Genomic DNA, 23,462 nt, shown 5'->3' on the forward strand with positions numbered 1-23,462 from the left:
CAACATCACCTTCCAGACAAAAATTTGCAACATGAGCACACAAATGTGTGTTCTTAGGTTACAGTTAATCGCGTAAGGGTTATAAAGTTTTAAACTTGGAAACTGATCTTATTTTCAACTCTAGGGATGTGTTTCATGAAGATGTTTCTCCTCTAGCCCCTACTCATCCAGTATCTGTTACCACTTCAAATGACTTATATCTTCCTACAGTTATGACTATGATCACACCTCCTAGCCTACCCCTGTTTCTGATTCATTCTCCAATCCTCCATGCCTACTGCCTCTCCATCTCCACCTTCTGCTTCCCATTCCCTTGATGTCTTTCCTCTACGTCAGTTTCTTAGAACTATTCACAAACCTGCTTGGCTTGGTGATTATGTCTATCATTGCGACACTGATTCTCCTTCTTGTTTACCATCCATTTATAAGCCTGCACATACTGCGTATCTTGCTCTCTTGTCTTATGTCCAGGAGCCCAAAAACTATTCAAAAGCCAGCAGAGATATTAAACGGGTTGAGGCTATGGGTGAAGAGCTTGTTGCGCTTGAACATAATGGCATTTGGACACTTGAACCTCTACCCCCAAGGGAGAAGGCAATTGCCTGCCGTTGGGTGTTCAAACCCAAGCTGAATCCAGATGATAGTGCGTTGCGCCACATGGCCCGCCTTGTCGCCAAGGGCTATAATCAAGTGGAGGGTATCGATTACTTCGGGAGTTTCTCTCCAGTGGCCAAGGTTGTCACAGTGCGAGTTTTTTTGGTCGTTGCAGTGACAATGTGCTGGTTTTTATGGCAATTAGATGTGAGCAACGCCTTCTTGCACAGACATCTTGACAAAGAGGTCTACATGATACCACCAGAAGAGTATCATTTGGTTATTCCTGGGTCGCTTTGCAGGTTGAGACGCTCACTTTACGGATTGAAGCAGGCATCCCGCCAATGGAACATAGAACTCACTAAGGATTTGTGGGCCATGATCACTGTCTCTTCCTTAAGATTACCTCCACCTGTTTTGTAGGCTTGTTAATCTATGTTGATAACATCCTGTTGACAGGGGACTCTGCTGCCGAGATTGTTGCTCTCAAGGACCATCTCCATTCCCTCTTCACCATCAAAGATTTGGGGCTTACAAAGTATTTCCTGGGGATTGAATTGGCTTGTTCCCCTCACTGTCTTCTTGTTTCACAGCACAAATATCTCATTGATATCCTCCATGATACCAATCTATTGAATGCCTAAGCTGCCTCGACCCCGCTACCGCCTGGGCTAAAACTCTCTGCAGATAATGGTTCTCTTTAGCTGATCCTGGCCCCTACAGACGCCTAGTGGGTCGCCTCTTATACCTTAGGTCACTACACATGATGTATCATTTGTCGTCCAACAACTCTCTCAATTTTTCCAGCATCCTCAGAGCTCACAATGGGAAGCTGTTGTCATGTTCTCCATTATCTCAAGGGTTCCTCCACTTTGTGGTCTATTTTACTCTGCCACCAGCACACTCCACCCTTTTGTCTACGCTAACGCTTCTTAGGCCTCTTGCCCAGATTCTCGCCGCTCAATCACCGGTTACTGCATCTTCTTGGGCTATTCTCTCGTGTCCTGGAAAACCAAGAAGTAAACAACCATCTCCCACTCCTCCGCTGAGGAAGAATACCGAAGTATGGGGACTACAGTCTGTAGCTTTTATGGCTCTCTTATCTCCTGGGCCCTCCACATTCCCTTCTCCACACCTGTTTCTTTTTGTTGTGACAATCAGGCTGCCATCCACATTGTCGCTAATCCCGTCTTCCATGAGCACACCAAGTACCTCAATATTGATTGTCACCTCGTCAGAGATCACCTCAAATCAGGTTTAATCCATCCCTCTTATGTTCCTAGTTGTAAGCAATTAACCGACCTCTTCACTAAGTCCTCCCCTGCTGCTAATTTTGCTCGTATGGTTGTCAAGCTAGGCTTGGGTTCCCAAGCTCCATCTTGAGGAGGGATGTTATGATATCAGCTACGCTAGCTGCACAGTCCCCAAAAGAGCTGCATGTTGAAGATGCTGCTGAGCTGGATGCCACCATACCACGTGGTGTTAAAGTAGACTTCCAATACTTAAGTTTAAAGTTGTAGTGCTTCTATGTATTTTGCGTTTCTAGTAGTTAAAACTCGCTTTCTTCGTTATTCAGTTTAGACTTAGTTAGTAACAGTTTTGTTAGTTTCAACTTCTTCTTCTTTGTGTATATAGCTTACCATACATCTATGTTCTTGAATGATGGAATACAAGTACCCAAAGAAGTGTTCTTCTTCTTCCTTGAGCCTTGACATCCTCTTGAAACTCAATTTCGGTCCAAAGCGAGTCATCAATGACTCTTTTGGCTCTTGTTTCGCAGACAGCCATCCAATATACTTTATCTCTCTTCATGCTAGGGTACTTCGTGTAGTAGACTTGTACTGTTTGTTGTGCCAGGATGAATGATTCGTTGTTTTGGTATAATTTCTTGAAGTTTACATCGATAAGGTGATAACGAGGATGTACCTTCATACCTCTCACGGGATTGACCTAGCGGTATCTAAACAAAATGATCTGCATGTTTGGAATAAGTGGGTAATTTGACACACACCCCACAGTTCATAGTTGACTTGCCTACCTGAGCACTTTAGTATGCAAGTTGTAGTCATTTACAAAGTAGCACAAGAATATTGTGAGCTCAGCTGTCGGACCCTAATAGTGCAACTTCAAAAGCTCGTTATCTGTGTAATTCAATTCGGATTTAACATATGTTGAGAATATTAGAGAAACCATATATTGACAAATTACAGTTGACACGATTAAAAACGCACAAGTTACACGACGTTTGAACCAATTCTTGAACTAAGATGCTACTAGCTCATCAATAATAGGGTTCTTCGCATGATGGTGCACGTAAAGTCATTCAAAAAAGACTTGTTCACATACATAGGTAAAAAGTCCAAAATAATAATTAATATGAATACATTATATCAACAAAATTTACACTTACTCGTAGTATGGCATGACTACTTCATAGTTGGTCCAAATGTACGTCTCAATTATGTGATGTTCCGTACCACTAAGATATCTCTTCTGTGATGCACCACTAACTCGACTAGGGTAGTTGAAAACAAACCATTCAATATGAGTGTCATTCATATAGAGATCGTCACTTCTGCATGGCCTATTTTGTTTTCAAGAAATTTGGAGCTCAAAGTAGTGAGAAATGAAGAGATTGAATTCTTCTACAAGGTAAGCCTCTATAATTGACGCCTCAATCATTCACAAGCCTCGAAGGAATCTAATAACCAAATATTTATTAGAAACATAATGACGCCATAACTATTTCAAAAAACTAGCTCGTGTAACAATTATCTCTCAAATGGATACATCCACCTGTATTGCACAGGCCCTTCCACGCGTGCTTCATATGGCAGATGAACAATTAGGTGCTCCATTGAGTCAAAGAAAGTTGGCAAAAATATTTTTTCAAGGTTGCACAAGATGGTTGCGACACGAGCTTCCGGTTCTTGTACATTGTTCACATTGAGCATCGTCGAACATAGGATCTGAAATAGAAGGCTGACCTCGGTTAATGTACTCCACCGGAGCTAAGGAAGTATTTCACGGAAGGCAATCGGTATCAACTTTTGCATGAATACGTGACAATCATGACTCTTCATGCTCTGAAGCCTCATCTTCTTCATGTCAACACAACGGGCCAAATTAGATGCGTAGCCATCAAGAAACATCATATGACTAATCCATTCACACATCTCCTCTTTTGCTCTTTGGTTAAGGTATATACTGCTTTGGGCATCACGTTCGGCCTTCTTTCGTCCACATCAACCTTTGGTTGATTACATATGATCTTGAGGTCCTTTCGTGCATTTAGAGTCTCCTTCGTTTTCCCCTTTACATCCATCTTGATATTAAATATATTGTCAAACACATTCTTCTCAATGTGCATGACATCAAGATTGTGTCGTATCAGATTGGTCGACCAGTACTCGAGCTCCCATAAGATGCTTTTCTCTATCCACTTATACTCTGTACTGTATCCTTCTGTGAGTGACAATGGCACCTCAGCCGTAATACTGAACTCTTCAACCCATTCGCGAATTTGTTCTCCCGTCAATCTTGATCGTGCAACTTTCTTCTCTACTCCATTCATAGTGAATGCTTTCTTATTCCGATGTTAGGGATAGTCTGGGGGGAGGAACTGTCTGTGCAGTCAAAATAGCACACCTTCCTACCATTCTGCAGGTAGAATGCACGTTTAGCTTCCATACAAACTGGACAGCCCATAACATTGGCGAAACTCCATTCAAACGTCATCCCATAAGTGGGTAGATCGTTCACAGTCCACATCAACGCGAAACGCATTGGGAATGTCTCGTTCTTTGCACTATCGCGCGCCCATACATCCACATACCAATTCTGCAACTCCTCAATCAGCGGCTCCAAGTAAACATCGATGAGACGTTTTGGATTGGAGGAACTGGGGATCACCATCGCCAGGAATATATACTATGAACTCATGCACATTATTGGGAAGAGATTGTACTGTGTAAGTATAATGGGCCAACACGAGTATGTACGACCGTATTGCTTGTGCGGTGCTAACCCATCTGTGCACAAACCCAGTTTAATATTATGGGGCTCTGCTGCAAAATTGGGATATGTCCTGTCAAAATGCCTCCATGCCTTGCATTAGACGGATGACACATAGATCCTTCCTTCGTTTGATGGTTGGCATGCCACGTCATTTACTCGGCAGTCGCTTCCAAAGCATTCAACCTTTGCAAGCTAGGGTAATCGGCAGGTATCTAAGAATGGCATACAGTGTTCTTCTTGCGATTAGAATTTTGCTCCCTGGTCGGCTTGTACCTAGCTTCTTCACAAAACTTGCAGTAGCCCATATCAATTTCGTCCTTCCAGTATAACATGCAACCATTCTTACACGCATCAATCTTCTCAACAGGTAAACCCAAGTCTCTTATTAATTTCTTCGTACTATAGTAATATTGGGGAGGGTGTGATCGCGCGGCAATATATAATTAGCCCAATGCAATATTCGATCATATATATGCTATGAGTTATGGCCCTCGGCTTGGATATTCACGAACTCAACTACAGCCTCCAATTGAGATTGGGTGCAAGCATTTCACAATGGCTGCTCGACAACATGCACTACATCGTGAAATCGATCTACCAGCCTAGATACAGAATCATAGGGGGCCCCACCATAGGACACAACCTCATACCATCATTAGGCACACCATCTTGATTATAATTAGAAGACTAGACTGCCGGCCGGCGTTATCAAAAACCATCCTCTACGCCCAATCCATCTGAGCCGCATCACCCCAAGTCGTACTCGTCTCCTGCATAATATGAGAAATGGGAGTTTGTTCCTCTTGCAACGGGGCCACCGTTACGGCCTCAAAATACTCCTACACCCTCTACTTACCATGAGAAGTCCAATTATAGTATTCCAGTATAAAATTTTTCATAAACAGATCGAAATTTACCTCGTCCGTGGTTTTGAAAACTTCATTTTTATACTTCCGACAAAGAAACCTAATTTTCTCACCATCAATATATGAATGTTGACACTTCGCCTATTTTATAAATGTAGCAACACCATCCTGAAACTCCGAAGTAAGACCCGCCCTATTCCGAAAGTTTTTCTCATACATCCATCTCCTCAATTGTCTCAACATGATAATTAATTCTACAAACACCCCCCCCCCCACACACACACATATATATATATATATTATTATAACATTAGATTTAATTAAATATAATAAAATTACGACAAATATATAATCAATTTACAAATAAAGATTAAAGTTGTTACTTGCTTTAAATAACTCCAAATATCAATAATAATACAAGACAAAATTCATGAACAAGAGTACAAAAATATTAGTAGGATAGTGAGAGTATAAAAAAATTCGAGAGAAATTTAGAAAATAGAGAGAAAATAAGAATAATTGAAAAAGATAGTGAGATTAAATGAAAAGAGAGGAACACATTTATATAGAAAAATTAAAAAGGTCTTAGGGACGGGCATATGAACACAAATAATCGTTAAAAAGTAGCCGTTAAGTCCTATTTCTGGAACGGTCATTGAAACGATTTTTGGACGGTTTGTTGGACCATTGAAATGTAGCCGTTGATGATCAGTTGGAACGGACTCAGTAACGCATAGGAAATAATTTAAAGGAACTGTTTCAATTTGTACCAAATTTTGGAACGGGTTTAGAAACACATTGTTTCTTAAAAACAACTCATATTTTTGAATGGTTTTTGCCATACTTTATTAAGTGTGTTTAATGACCGTTTCAAATTATACCTCATTTAACAATACATTTTCGAACTATCAATTTCGGGACATATTTTGCAATGGACATAGAAACGGTTAGATTGTGCCCATTCCTAAACTAATATAGTATTCCAAACTGAGTTCCAACGATTTTTCGTTACCACTCTGGCACAAATGTGGACGGGTTCAGTAACTGTTCATTTGGAACTCAACTTGGACAGTTGGACCATTTCAAATTTATAACCTAGAAAAGATATTACTTGACGTCATCTTTCAATATCCGTTCCTCAAGTGTTCCAAAAACCGTTTCAAGATGAAACGAGCTTTGGAACATGTGTCCTGACCGTGTCAAATCTCACCTTTTTTTGTAGTGCAAAAGGTGAAGGTGCTTGACCTTTTTTAACCTCTTGAGCTTCTCCTCTTTCAAGTGACTCTCCTCCAAGAGGAGAAAGTGCTTGACCTGCTCTCTTCTCTTGAGGATTTCTTCGGGATGACTCTCCTCCACGATGGGAAGGTGCTTGACCTTCTCTCACCTCTTGAGGTTCTCTTCTTTTAGATGACTCTCCTCCAGTAGGCGAAGGTGCTTGACCTTCTCTTGCCTCTTGAGATTTTCTTGGGGGTGACTCTCCTCCAAGAGTGAAGATGTGCTTAACCTTCACTCTCCTCTTGAGGTTTTCCTCTTTGGGATCACTCTCCTCCAAGAGGGGGAGGTGTTTAACCTTCTCTCTCCCCTTGGGGTTCTCCTCTTTCATTCTGGTCTGCTGGCTTCTACTCACTATTCATGGGGGCCAGGTCTATTCCTTGGCCTCTGTGAGGACTAAGGATGACGAGATGGTTGTGAGCTAGGCAACTACACTCGAAGTGCTCTAAACTGAGGAGTCTTGTGTGGCATGCTCGGAGGTCCTTTCAAGCTCGCCTAGGCCCCGTTTCTATTTTTGCTCTTGACCTACTATTCATCTTCAAATGTTGAATCGCCTGTTCCCATAGATGGCGTCAAGTTGTTTTCGCCAAAAAACAACATCGGTTAAATTTGTATTATAGGGACGCGATTCAATACGCTTCACACTAGAGTTTGATACAAGTAACTTTTTTTCCCCGTCAAATGAGAAAATGAGGGGGTAGTTATACTAATACAAATGTATACTATTTAGGGTAGGTATGTGTAAAGTATTATTTTAACCCTCATTTACATGGCTATGATTTGTTGGCCAAGGTTATTCTAGTAATTAGTTGTACCACTCCAATTTATTAAGTTCGACTTGGACCTTTTTTTTTGTGAGAATATCATCTTTACCTTATTAAACTTGATTTCTTTCCTCCATCAATAACGATTGGAAATTTTTTTTGTCTCTCTAATATTTTCATTTTCTGCAGGGATATGGTAACATATATATATTTATATATTTATTCTGCTTTACCCATGATCATATTTTTCGTCTATGTGTAAACTAATTTTACAACAAATATAAAATAAACTTACCCAAATTTCTACCACATCCAACATAATTAAATTTTGATTCCATCGAACTGAGTTCAAAGAGGATTTGATTTCTCGTGTGATCGTCTCTATCCACAATATAGAATTGTGCTATATTTGAATTGATAAATTTGAAATTGATAAAAATATTTGGAAAAAAAATTTCAGAGGACTTCATATTCGTAAATTTTGAAATCCATCGTTGCTCAGTAAAGCATAATTGAAATTCAGAGCTAAAGGATTAATTTAAAATGTTCTGAATTTAGATCATCTCAAATAATCCAAAAGATTAATTTAAAATGTTCTGGCATAATATTTTGGACCTGAATCTTTATAATTTTTGCAATTTTAATTTTTTTTTTCCGCCATATTTCACCCTTCTCGTTCGAAAAGGTGAACTTCAGCGGAAAAAATGACTAAATTAAATTACAAAAATAAAAAAAAAATTCAGAATCAAAATACTATCTTAAAATATTTAAAAAACGAAAACGTAAAATAACCTAAATTGAAAAACAAAAAAAATTGCATTTCACCCAAATTTACTATGAGAATTTGAAATTGAGGACTTGAAAGATGTAGCCTATATGAAAATGGCCAACTAGTTTTGTTGATGGTGCACCACACATATGGCACATGTAATTTAGATTTATGTTTCACACTCCTATCTGTGCCATAAATACCTGACATCATTTCCGCTATTTGCATGTTTCTCTCTGAAGTCTTTGTTGCTTCGTGCCCCCACTTGAAATGGACGGCTAATTTTTCGCTTATATTTGAATCAATGGATTTAAATTTATGAATTTTCAATTTTTGGTAATAATTTTTTTTTAGATTTATTTGAATAATTATAAATTTAAATATTTTAAATTTTTGAACTCTATACTTGCAGTTAGGCGTTTTATGTTTTGAGTGAGTGCGCCAAACTCGGGTAAGTGGATAAAATTATAAGTTTTTTCACTTAAATTATCATGTGTTCCGACTTTGCCGCAAATATAGATGTCATCATTAGTTCAAAATTTTAAAAGAAAAAACATAGATTAATAGCGATCACTTTGTGTATTTGATTAAGTAGAATTTAGCTCGATATTATGATTTCGAATGTCATGAAAATCGTAAAGTTTGTCACTTTTGTAGGTTTATTATTAGAACTGACGGCGTTCGATTTATAAAGTTTGATCCATTGAAAATTGTGCTTCGTTCATAGTGTATATACATCAAAATGAACAATTCATAGTAATTAAATGACTTTATTGCGATGCCCACAATAATTTTAAACAGACCTCATTTTCTTTATAAGAGTGTGTGTGGATGAGTTTAAAAGACATGGTATAAAATATTTAAGAACTTATAAGATGTTAAGAACTTAAATTTTTATTTTTATTTTTTTAGGAAAAGATAAGTATTTCTTATTTTATTTTTAAGATTTTAACAAACTCCCTCAATTTTTTATCACAGTAATTACAAAATTATCATTACGAACATCTTCTAAGCTCCATAATCTTATTTTATCCAATATTTTAAGAGTTTGATTTTAAAATAAAATTAAAAGCTCGAGATCGAAAAATATCTTATTTGATATATAACGAGGAGAATTACACTTTTAGTCCTCAAAATTATATCACACTTTTGATCCTCAAGCAATTAATAATATGTTTTGTTTCACGTTTTTGCATTTCCCGATACAAGATAATATACACTCAATATTTATTTTTTGTGTTTTTACACATTATCTGTGTGTATTTTTATTTTTCAACTTTCTATATATTTAATATATATATATATACTTATATATAGTATAAAAGAAACATAATTTGACAATAAACAGTTATTTTTGTCTCCAAAAAGTACAACATTAAACATACAATATTTCTATATATACATATTTATATGTAATAATATATATAAAAAAATATGATTTGACAATAAACAGTGATTTTTATCTCTCAAATCCCAACATTAAACTTACACCACTTATTTTAAAATATTTTAAATTACCTCAAAATATAAATTCAAGCATACCATCTATTTTCAACATACACTTATTTATTTCATTTTTTCTCTATTTATCTCCAAAACACTCAAAACACAAATCCAAACGTTATGTAAAAGTGGCAGTGCTGGTCCCAAAACAATGCTTTTTAATCTTCCCCATCATCTGCCAATTCCCTCAAAAAATACACTGTTTGAGCAAACACCGTCACCCATAATAATTTGTAAGTACCAAAAATGAATTAATGATATAATTTAAGGACTAAAAATATAATTCTCCTACACATAAAAACTTATAAGATGTTTTAAATACATTGGGCCAAACACCCCTTCCAAGGAACAACATTACGATAGAGGTAATCATTCAGTTGGGGACCCACATAGAAAACGGTCCAGATCAACTACTACAGTGGGCCCAAGAAACCATCTTCTCCCAGCATGTGGGGTCTCACCGCGTGAGCCCACACCTGCACCTGATAAGGGTATGGACCCCCACGCATTGAATCACCGGGGCCCACTCTCCCCTGTAAGAATCCTACATCACAGAACGCCGTAAAAACTGAAAAAAACCCCTCCACTCCACCTGAGACCTGACGACATTGAAACAGGTTTCCTATGTTTCCGCTCCGCCTGCAGCGTACTGTCGCTGTTACATTACCTTCACCACTACTGCATAAATGGCCTTGTACTGCTACTACTCATTTAACGTTGTCCCACTCAAATTTTACTTATACACGTCACATGGTCAACCCTCAATTGTTGTATGGGATAATTAAGACGTGAATTCTTTATGATTTAAAAAATTATATTTAATTTTTTTTTAAAATTTGTATTTATTTGATGAATAGGTATATTTTTTATTTAAAATCTACCGAATATATTTGTATTAATAAAAAAATTGAATGAAAATTAATATCTACACTCGATTGGTTTAATGGGATTGATTGTTGAATTAATCAATTTATTGAGTAATTAAATCTTTGACTGAAAGTCATAATGTAGTATATATATATATATATATATATGTATGTACATACATTGTGTTCTAAATAAATAAACAATCCATTCCGATATAATTAGCATACTATCTAAGCATAAATGTTCGTAACAAAAAAATATATAAAAAAAACCAAGTAAAATTAATATTATTGTGAACGAGAAGAACGATATCCTATTGTAGTATACTCGATTAATTCACATTTAATTTGTGTTGTTTTTCTTTCTTAAATTCAACAACGAAAACGACTGAATCAGATCATTAGTTTTTTTATTTTTAATTTGTCTCCTTGATAATTTTTATGTCTAAGTGGAATTTTTTAAGCAATCAGACCATATACTCTTGACCAATTTCTGATTAAATAGGTTAAACCAATAGACTTGATTTAATAACATGGAAAATTCTTATCGAAATCAATAGCATAATAAGTGTATCATATTTGTTATGTCATTAATTATTTCTTTAAAATTATGCCATTATAAAAAAAAAAAAAGTGAGATTTGGTATGGGTCACTGGACAGTTCCAAAGCCCGGCTCTGTAGGAACAGTTATTGGCAATTAAGAGAAATGGCAGGTGGTTGATAACGTCATGATCCTCATTTTTTATATGCTATTTTTTTGGCACGACAAAATCGTTGCAAGAGGTGTTCCAGAAAATCTATTTAAATTTTCGTTCCAAATACTAGTCCAAACTTGAAACGGTAAAAGATTGGAACTCTGTTTGGAACACTTTATTAAAATTAGTAACGGTCTTGAGACGACCATTTATGTATGTGTCACAATGAATGTAAAACAAATGACGGTTTGTAATGTATTCCAAAACGAAATGCAATTTGGAACGATTTTTGTATGCATGTGGACTAGTCTTACAAAATTCGTTCCTAAGTATGATTTCTACTAAAAAACTGTTATGTTACGACGACCATGACTAAATTAGTTTCAATTGGGAACGGTTTTAGTGTAATATTAATAATGTATTTCTACTGTTGTTGCAAATACAGTATAAACGGATATATTTCAACGTGTAAAAAATCGTTCCAATTTATGATCATAAGACCATTATAAAATTTAAATTAACGACTATTTATGGTGTTCCAGAAATCGTTCCAAAGACCATTCCAAATTTTTCTGTATATATGTTCCTCCCTTTTCATTTAATCTCACTATCTTCTTCCATTCTTCTTATATTCTTTCTATTTTCTCAATCTCTCTTGAATTTTTTTAATCTGTCACGATCCCACTAATATTTTTATACTCTCATTCGTCAATCTGTCTCGAATTATCATTAATATTTGAAGCTATACTGGTCAGGTAACAACTTTAACCATTATTTGTCAGTTGATTATATTTGGTGTATTTTCAATTAAATTTAATATTATAATAATATATATATGTTTGTGTATAGGACTCATCATGTTAAGACAGTTGAGTTAATAGATGTATGAGAAGAACCTACCGAGGAGGGCGGGTCTTACTCCGAAGTTTAAGGATGTTGTTACTGCATTTATAGAATGGGTCAAGTCTCAACATGGACGGTGAGAAAATTAAGTGTTCTTGTCGGAAGTGTTAAAATGAAGTTTTCAAAATCTCGGACAAGATAAATTTTGACTTGTATGTGAAATGTTTTATGCCGGAGTATTATAATTGGACTTCACATGGTGAGGAGCGGGTGCAGGAGTACTTTGAGGCCGTCACCGCACTCCCTTTGCAGGAGGAACAAACTCCCGCTGCTCTTGATGAGGAGGGTATCAGTATGCACTGGGATGATGCGGCGCAGATGAATTGGGGCGCAAATGATGGTTTTCGATGCCGCCCCACTGGCTTTCTGATCTTCTAATTATAATCAGGATTTTGTGCCTAATAATGATATGGGGTCCTGTCCTATTGATGCTGGGCTTAGTTTATATTACGGCGGGCCCCTCATATTACGTGTCTGGACTGACAAATCAATTTTATGATGTAGTGCATACTGTCGAGCAGCTATTGTAGAACGATTGCTGCTAAGTTGGTGAATATCAAAGTCAAGGGCCATATTTCTAAGCGAATATATGATCGAATACCCCAGTACCGATCATATATTACCCTGCGGCCACACCCTACCCCTGAATTACTATAGTACGAAGAAGTTTATAAGAGACTTGAGTTTACCTATTGAGAAGATTGATGTGTGTAAATATAGATGAATGTAAGAACGGGTTTAGTAATTGTAAACAAAATGTTACAAAAATTAAAAAAACAAACCGTTCCTATACCCATTCCTAAAACAGTTCTAAAGAAGTGTACCTAAATATGCTTGACCTTTCCTAAATGTATTGCAACATAAACTAATTCAAGCACGAAATTATGTTCCAAAAATAATTCCTAAAACAGTTGCAAGAGATTATTCCAAACCAAAAAAAAAAATCATTCCTAAAAGTATTTCAAATTTGAATCACAATACAATCCCAAATACCGTTCCAAAATACATCACATCAAATATATATTGTTCAAAAAATTAACCAGGCATTAGCATTACTATTATTATTCAAAATAAAACCACAATTACATTACATAACAGTTCAAAAATTAGTCCTATGCATTCCAATTAAATAAATATCTTTTTATATTCGATTTCAAACATAGGAACGGCCATTCATAGTGTATTCCAATATCCGTTCAACTTTGAAAAGGTTCTTCACTAACTGTTCAAAAATATTTGTAATGTCGTCTATTACGAGAAAAAATGAATCGTTCCAAAATTCATATTCAAATTAATTTCGTCAATTCAAAATCATTCTAAAGACCAAAAAATCATTGTTAAACCCATTTTAAATCCCTTTTTTTTTCAGTATATATCAATCACATAATAAGTAAATTAAAATATTGGCAGCGAATGAAAGGAAGAATCATAAAGGAATTGGAGGCAAATAAGACCAAATTGGTAGTAAGTGAATTCAAATGTTAGGACATAAATCATAGAATTACATGTAATATGATCTCTTTTATAGTAAAGAATCAAGAATGCACAAACCATAATAATGATAAGACATTGTGTGTCGACTGTGACCAAAAGATTAAAGAAAAGGAAGAAAAAGGTGAGTTTGGACAAGAGCAGCACCCAATAATTCTTCCAATGCTAATAATGTTTGTCTCTCCTCCAAACCCTAATGTCTAATTCCTCTCTACATTAATCACACCAAAAAATTAGGACCATATCGAAATGAAATATTAATTTAAGGCGGAAAAATAAAGCAAAAACAATTTCAAATTCATGACAAACTTCATCCAATCTCACGTCTATGTTCCTTGTAAAATTTGTTGATTGATCGTTCAAGAATGGTGGCTAGCTGGTTGTATCATCTCCGCCGCCATGGGATCTACTGGCCTGAGATTCCGACCCTCCACCGCCAGCGCCACCATCCCGATGAGGATTCAACCCTGCAAGCATCCCCCACTGCCCTTCTCCCGACCCATTACCACCACCACCGCCGCCGCTGCTGCCGCCCGGCAGCAACGTGACGGATGTCGGGAGGTTCATGAAGTGCAGCCCACTAGACATACCTGCTCTGTACAAAGCAGCAGCTGTGTTATTGACAGAAGGGAATGTCCATATTGGATCGGTCCCCTGGATTTGATTATTATTGGAACTGCCCACCATCCAAAAGTTTGCCGGAATCGAAGCATGGCTAGCCGGCATTGCTCCGGTGCTCGATTGCAGCAAGTAGCTTCCAATCTGGTGGTGCTCCGCCGCCTGCTGCAGCTCGTCCGGTGCTCTACGCTTCCGTCCTAAACCATCCTCCGCCGTCGTCTCAGTCAAGTCCAACGAATTTTCCCGCATTTCCTGCTTCGTTTGCATCAAACTATGGTTTAAGTTGGGGGCCTGGAAATTCAACAATGTCGTCGAAGAAGTCTCCGGCGATAACCCAATACCCGGAAAGATCCCCCGGCGTTGAGGCACCGTATAATTCGGGCTAAAAAACGTAGATCTCAGTTGAGATGGTAAGGACATGCTTGAACCGGAACTACGTAGAGACATGTTGAGCGAGGTGAAGTTCGCTGGAATCGTCCCGGTGCCGGTGGCAGCGATGACAGCGGGCTCCGCCTGTTGGAGCAGCCACTCGATGGTTTCTCCGTCAGACTTGTGGCCGAGCTCACGGGTGAGTTGAAAAACCCTAGCGGCGCAGACTGCCGGCATCCGGATGCGCCTGCCACGGCCATCAACTTTGGTGTGGCGATCTTTAGTTGATGTACGCTTCGGCGGCGGCTTCTTGGAGGGTTCTGCGGCGGCGATGGGCTGACTCGAGGAAGCAGCTGAGGTACTCGGACGAGGGGGGGCGCTAGGGTTTGATGATGCGATGGCTGTGGAGGTGGCGAGGGAAGGGAAGCCGGAGCAGCCGGCGGATTCGTCATCTTTCTTCTCGAGTAATTGGAAAGGGAAGTTGGAGCGGCGGCGGTGGTGGTGGAGATGATCATCACCTCCTTCCATGATCACATAGAGATACACTGCAAAATATATAAAACCCCACAAACTACTTAAAAAACCTACCGCTCCTTAATTTCTTCAAAGAAGAAAATTAATTAATGATTGTAATCGAATACATATATATATATATAAATATATAGACCCTTAATTTAATTTCATGTGTATTTTCTTGTGATCATGAAAGCAAAATGCCTAAAACAAAAGAATAATACAATCCATAGCTTGTTCTTGTTTCAAGAATGGAAAGAGCGGAAAAAAAGACGATCATAAATATAACAAAGAAAATATCACATGGGACGTTTAGATATCAGACTACAAGAACAAAGTTGTCGAAATTTATATTGATACATATGAAATATAATTTCGGTACGAAATGACTTTCATAAAGTAAATTAGGTAATGCTGAATCACAAAGATAATAAGTGAGAACGATGTAAATTACGCTATAAAAAGTAATTTTCTTTTAATTTTTTTCAATTCTTGATTTTTATTTATTGCTTGTTTGATTTTATTTAATTTCTTTAGAGGGATGTGTAGAATTAATTCATAGTTTTCTTGCTTTATTTTCTTTCTTTTTATTGTGGATGGACAGAGGGTTTGGTTCAGACTCCACGTGAGGTGCTCTTTTTATCATTCCAATCCATAAAGACAATGGCTGCCAGGGGTAGGCCCCACTCCCCCTAAGTCAAAAAAAGAAAAAGAAATAAAATAAAAATTAAAAAAAAATAATGATTAATTATGGTGGGAGCACCTCTCCATTCATGTAATCATTTCCATTGCCTTTGTTCTGCACCTTTCTAGCTAAGGGAACTTGGGGATTCTTGCTGGAAATATTTGCCCTATGCTTTTTGGACACCTGTTTAATTAATTAACATAATATTCTCTCGACATAATTACATCATAAATTTGGTGTAATTAGACGTTAAATAATTCCGTATGATTTAAAGAAATTACTTCTAGTACTTATAATGTTTATTTCCTTCTAACAAATAAATTCTCATGAGTTAAAATTCAAAAAAATTATTAATATCAGCTAAAAAAAACAATAAAAGTTCATATTTACGTCGACTGATTGATTTGTTACTGACTTATTGTAAGTTAAATAATATTTTCTAAGTAAATTACTCTTATTTATATTTACACGTTAATGCTTGTAAGGAGGTGTATATTTACTGTGATAAAAGGTAGTTTGATTAGAATAAATTTGTTTAATCTGCAAGAAGATGTAACGAATAATTAAGGATGAATATGAGTTTTTATTTAATTTATTTGTTAATATCAGCAAGAATTATTTATATATTGAACGTAAATAAATTTTAAAAAATTTATATATAATTATCATATAATTAAACTATATATATTTATTTTAGAAAAAATAAAATTTTGGTTATTAATATAGGGGTGATGGCAGTTTTAGTCGGGGCCAATTTGAGATTAAATTATAATTTAAGAAAAATGGTCATTTTTATCCAAAATAATTCCTAATTTGGCCAAAATTTGTCTCATGACCTACACTTCACACTTAAAAATTGAGGATTTCTGAATTCTTCTAAGCAAATTAGGATTTGTTGGGCCAAAATTACCGATTCAATATTTTACTGTAAATTTCAAATTAGCATGAACTAAAACTGCCATCACCCCTGTATTAGTGAACCAAAATTGCATCATGGACCGAAAGAATAATATTATTATTATCCACTAACATAGTGGTGGTGGTAGTTTCGATCCAGATGAATTAAAAATTTACAATGAAGGACTATAATTTATAAAAAAAAAAAAAAAAATGACTATTGTGGTCCGACAAATCATAATTTTGTATGAACTTGTCACATGATCTGCACATGATATTTAAAAATTGAAGATTTCTAAATTTTTTTTGCCAAATTAAGTTTTTTTTCTAATCAAAATTACCATTTTTCATAAATTACAATTATTTATCACAAATTTATAATTGATCTAAATTGAAATTGCAATCACCCCTTTATTTTAAGACTGTAAGACCACATAAGCAATGAGGTCCAAGGAAGCCTATAATCAGCAGAATGTGTTGGTGTCTGCATGCGTGCTTGCAGACGTATGTAGCCTCATTGTAATAAAAATATTTGGTATGAATAACAACACATAATCATTAACCCCATGGTGGGCAGATCTGAAGTGGCGACTTTGGCATTGGATCACCCTTACATTATTATTATTATTAATGCTGGAAGACGCCTTTTGGGGGCTATTTAGGATAAGGAATTGTATATATGGCTGCTTCAAGACTGGCATTCCCTTGAAATTAATTAATACAGCACAGAGAGTGTTGCATATGAATTAGTTCAATTGGCGAAGTTGAGATACTATAGTTATATATGTATTAGGAATAATTATATCTTGGATATTTTGGATTGCGACCCCGTTCATTGGTTGTTAAGTTGATTACTGGGCCGGATTTCTTTGGGCCATATGCATCATTCAGTCCCTTCACTCTAAGGAGGAGGGGTGTTCCGTAACACCTTCTTAGAGTAGGAATCCTTCCTATGCTTGAGGGGTGCTCCCCCTTTCATCTTGGAGCAATCAATAGCTTAAGGTACCGCTACCCCTTTTTAATTCCTGCTCTTTATTCATAAATTCTTGGAAAAATTACATGCTACTCCATAAAATTTGATATAATTATAATTAGATTTTTTCTATAATTTAAAAGATTATATTTAATATCTATAATATTTGTTTTTCTGTCTAATAAATGAAATTATTTATTAGTCAAAAATTCACCAAATTTGCTAATGTTAGGAAAAAAAAGAACTTGAATGAAAATTCACATTTACCACAATTGACTTATTAACGAGTTATTGCAAATCTCTCTCTCTCTCTCTCTCTCTCTCTCTCTCTCTCTCTCTCTCTCTCTCTCTCTCTCTCTCTCTCTCTCTCTCTCGTCAAACCACCTTTATACATCTTCATGCGCTAATGTATAGAGGAGGTATACATTCATCCTTATAACGATAGTTTGGTTAGAAATTATTTGTTTGACCTACAATAAGCCCATGAAAAGTAAATGCAAATTTTCATTCAACTTTTTTGTGAATATCAGTATTCGACGAATTTGATTAATAGAAAGATCTGTTTATTAGATAAAAACACACGTTGTGGCTACTAGATGTAATTTTTCAAATATATATGAAAGGCGATTTAATTATTCCTAAATTCTTTGTTACCATTAATTGCTATAAAATTGGCCCATCCTATTACTTGGAAAAAAATAATTAATTATAATTAGATTGTAAGAAAACACAAACCTAAATTTCACTATTGAGCAATTATTCCTCTACCAGATTAATTAATTACAGCTTACACATTAATTAATTCTCCCCTTAAACACATGTCTAATCGAACATCAAAAATCAAAAAATTTTCATAAAAGAAATGAAACATGTTACGATGAGAACAATTTTGTGTGTCGATATCGGAATTAGGACCCCCAGATTATAATTTAGATCTCCAGTTGATATTAATCATTAGTATTAGGAACTTGTGAGATGACATCCTGTGTGTGTTCTAGATGATCTTAGAAGTCGTGGGTTTGAACCCCACACATTATGTATGGGGTGTTGTTTTTATTGTATAATAGGTGTTGGTTAGATTTAGTTTATTCGATATTATTGATCATAGTGTGATTGTTGTAATGATCTTTGTTAGATATTGATATTCGATAGAAATGATTGTAATCGATTTATTTCAATTAATAATAGTTTATCGCTCTTACTTCAAAAAAAAGAAAAAAAAAACGTATTTATATAAGTACTTCAGGAAAAACTGTAATTTTAATCCTGTAAGTTAGGGATTGCCAATTTTGATTCTGTTCAAATTAAAATCTGCAATTTGGTCTTATGACTCTCAAAATTATGGCAATTCTATTCATTTCTGGCTAATTTGACTGGAGAATTTCATATTATCAGTTATGCCAACATCTAAATTGGGGCTTCCGACGAACTTGATGATGAGGTAGTCCAGCATTTCGTTTTTTTTTTGTTTTTTGAGGCAAAAAGAACATAACAATTTGAAGAAACTTGTCATATCATTAAGTGATCATTTTTATTTTTAGCCAATTCATTCCGTAAAAACAAAATAAATGTTGAACTGTCAAGTCATCAAATTAGCCAAAAACCCCAATTTATATATTGATACGACAGATGATGTGGAAATTTTCAATTAAATTAGTCAGAAGAACTAAAATTGCCAAAAATTTAAAGTTATAGGATAAAATTAGGAATTTTAATTTAAATAAGACCAAAATAGTCACTCCCAAGCTTACAGAATTTAAGTCACATTCTTTTCCAATTTTTTAATTCGATGTCTATGTAAATAAAGAAAATACTCAAAAGCATATACAAATGATAATTTAATATAAATATTGGATTTATAGAAAAATATAACGAAAATAAATTATTTAATATTGAATAGCAAAAAAAATATTATTATCTTAATAAAAATATATCATTTGGATTTCAAAAAAATATTATTATCTTAATAAAAATATATTATTTAAATAATAAAATATTAATTAAAACAGTAAAAACGTTATGAAAACATATTGAAAAAAATAGAGAAGAAAAGTGGATGTAGAAGTTAAGAAAAAAAATGAAAAATGAAGAAGAGAGAGAAAAATAGAGATTAATAAAATAATTAAAAAGTTAACAGACTAAATAATTGAAAACACCAAAGCATAGTTTTCAATTGGGTGAATAGCAATTTATCCCCTGTGATATTGAAAATGAGCACATTACCCCCCTATGAAAAAAATATAGCAATTTACTCCCTATGATATTGAAAATTAGTATATGGTCCCTTATGAAAAAAATATAGTAAAAATTGATATTTATCTTTAATTGAATTAAAAGTAACTTATTGTAGGTCAAATAATTTTTTTCGAATTAAACTATCGTCATAACAGTGTAGATATTTCTCTTCACATGTATTAACACATGAAAACGTACGAGGGTAATTTGATCATAAAAAAATTTATTTGACCTGCTCAGATTTTTTTTCTAATATTTTATTAATATCATCAAATTCAATAAATTTTGACTAGTGGAAGAATTTATTTGTTAGATAGAAGCAAACCTCAGAGGTGTTAGATGTAATTTTCGAAACCACAAAAAACTACGTATGATTTCACTAAACTTTAGAAGAAGGAAGTGTAATTATCTCTTTTATTTTTTTAAAAAATTCAGTAGTCTTTTTTTGGTTTTTTCAATTATCTCTTTCTCTTTCAACTTCCATGTTTCTTTTTCTTCCCCCACTTTCTCTATTTTTTTAATATTTAATTTTTAAAAAGTAAGAATTATATTATTTATATTTTAAATTAATTGCACATACATTTGAGTGTGTCGCACAAACACACTAGTTTTAACAATAGTTGTTGGTTTCGCATAACAGTAGTTATTGGTAAATTAAATGTATTTAATATTAGTAATTTGACGTATATTAATTATTGATGATTGGAATTCATTATTTGATTATAACCATTTTACCAAAACAAAGATAAACTTGTCCAATGAAACATCAAACTACTCATATGTATTATAAAAAAGAAAAGAGGTTCTATAAACACAAAATGACGATTTTGACATAGTTTATTAATGTTTTTGTGATATAAAAAATACCGTCGACTAATAAAATAATTAATTTATTCAACTTCCCAAGTTTTACTTTATATTAACTAGTTAATTAATATATTTTATCTTATTTATAATATATTTTAAAATATAAAAAATTATTTATTATATACACGTAGAGACAATGGGTTGGAATGAAGAATTTTTTGTGTCGATATCATGCCAAAAATGTAACTAAGATAGGCGATTATTGAAAATTAATCATCAAAATAATTAATAAGGGATTGCCTATTTTTGGAATTAGGAAAAATATGTAATTATTATAAAGGGATAATTATGTCTACATCTAATCTATGATCTATTTACAGAAACTATTATATTATAATCTTTTGAAAAATTATAATTACAGAATCCAAACACTTTTGTTTGATTACGGCCCATCTCTGAGATGGGTCGAGACATGCTCAGTGTTTGGCGCCCTCATGCAGAAACATCATCACTATGTTTGGTTTCATTTGTAACTTATTTTAGTGTCTTCTGTGGAGACAGAAAAAGAAAAATAAAGATAAATAAGTATGTGTTAGAGATAGTGTGTATGTTTGGATTTGTTTTTGTGGATAATATAAAATAAGTATGGTATGTTCGATATTGTTTAGTGGGAGACAAAAACTACTGTTCATTGTCAAATCATGTTTCTTATATATATATATATATATATATATATATATACAGTAAAACCTCTATAAATTAATAATCTTGGGACCATGAATTTTTATTAATTTAGAGAGATATTAATTTATCGATAAATTAATATTTTATTAATTAAAAGAGAGACTTTTTAAATTTAACAAATTTAGTACATATGTATTGAAAATAAATGAATTCATATATGTTTCATTGATTATATTCATGCATCAATCAATTCTTTGTAAGTAATTAAATATATTCATGTTGTATACAATTAACTACTATATTCATAAACGCATGTATCAATTGATTGGAATTACTTAAATATACATGTTTACATTAATTCGTTGTACTTAAATAACTATTATAGCTAATTAAATATATTCATGCATGATGATGAAACGTATACTATATAAATCTCAATAAGAAAATAAAATAATTCATGACACCTAACCATGTCTTTTCTTCTAAAAGGCATCGCAAAATCATCCATGAATGATCAAATGCGTAAAACATTACAAACTTCATATTTTAGTAAATTACCATAATATTTATAATTATAATTTTGAATTATTAATTTAGAGTTTTAATGGGACCTAATATTTATAAAGAAATTTTCTGAAAAATTATTATTTTATTATCTTATCGAATTTGATGATTTTTTACAACGGCCCAAGTCGGGACCGGAAGATTTTATTATATTAGAGAGTTTATTAATTTATAAAGTATTAATTTATAGAGGTTTTACTGTATATGTATTAGTATGTATATAATTTTTTTAGTTGTAGGGCCTATAATTACTGTAAACTTATTTTGCCCAAAAGCAAATGAGGCACTGTTTTAAAACATTTCAAAACACTACCTAAACTTTCAAAATAAATTAAGACAAACATTTACCATCGAGATGGGCCAAAAATGAAACCAAACACTATGCATATCTTGATATTTTTCTCTCATTGCATACATACACACACACACACACACACACATATTTATAAAACTATATATAAAATAGACATGATTCGACAATGACCAGTATCGTTTGTCTTTTAAAATACAATATTAAACATACAACACTCAACATACACACACACGCACACACACATACATACATATATATATATATATATATATATAAGAAACATGATTTGACAATAAAACATTGACTATCGGCTCCCAAAACACAACATCAAATATACAAGCACTTATTTCAAACTATTTTAAATTATCTTTAAAAATAAATCTGAACATAACATACTTATTTATCTTTATTTCTCTCCGTCTCCATAAAACATAACAAAACATTCAGAAAATGAATCCAGACATTATGAAAATTTTTGAAAAAGTTTCACATACCCTCTGGAAGCATCAACATCACAAAACAAACTACTCTTACTTTTTATTATCATGAATGGTATATATAATTAATATGTGTAAGTTTTGTAAATAGATAATAAATGAGGGATACAAATGTAATTATGGTTATTATATTTAAATTTGGTGTTGGCATGTGAAGGGTGAGTAGAGCTGTTGCCTGTTGGCATTGCTGCTGCTTTTGAGACCACAGCCTTTGCTCCTCTGCCTCTGAAGATGACAGTTCATCACTCTCCAACTTTGTTTCTTAAGTTTTGCTTTTTTATTTTTTTATTTTTTATTTTTTTTAAAGTTTCCCTTGTTTGTTTAGTGTGAGTTTGGTTTGATACCAAACGAGCTTTTTTTTTTTTTTTTTTAATTTTTTGAGTTAATTACACTTAAATATCCTCTAATAGAATTATATTTTTTTTTAGAAAAATTTTAAAAATTATATTTACACCCTTTTTGAAATTTTTTCATTTACGTCTAATGCTTTTTCGTTAGTATTTTGTCGAAAAATACTAATATCAACAAAATATTTACGTAAATTTTTATTTTTACTACTTATTTAA

At 33.8% G+C, this 23,462-nt stretch overlaps 1 protein-coding gene and 1 pseudogene across 1 annotated transcript; both read right to left on the minus strand.

Annotated features, from left to right (window-relative positions):
* Positions 1 to 2,241: 2,241 nt before the first annotated feature.
* Positions 2,242 to 3,749, minus strand: LOC148788573 (uncharacterized; annotated as a pseudogene).
* Positions 3,750 to 13,698: 9,949 nt separating this feature from the next.
* On the minus strand, positions 13,699 to 15,547 carry LOC105157037 (transcription factor TCP15). The gene is given in 2 exon segments (XM_011073334.3): positions 13,699 to 14,125; positions 14,127 to 15,547. Coding segments are annotated over 2 exon segments (1,155 nt in total). The 5' UTR covers positions 15,257 to 15,547; the 3' UTR covers positions 13,699 to 14,100.
* Between the last annotated feature and the right edge of the window lie 7,915 nt (positions 15,548 to 23,462).

This window comes from Sesamum indicum, linkage group LG3 (assembly GCF_026168435.1).
Source record: "Sesamum indicum cultivar Baizhima isolate 11 linkage group LG3, ASM2616843v1, whole genome shotgun sequence".
NCBI classification, from domain to species: Eukaryota; Viridiplantae; Streptophyta; class Magnoliopsida; order Lamiales; family Pedaliaceae; genus Sesamum; species Sesamum indicum.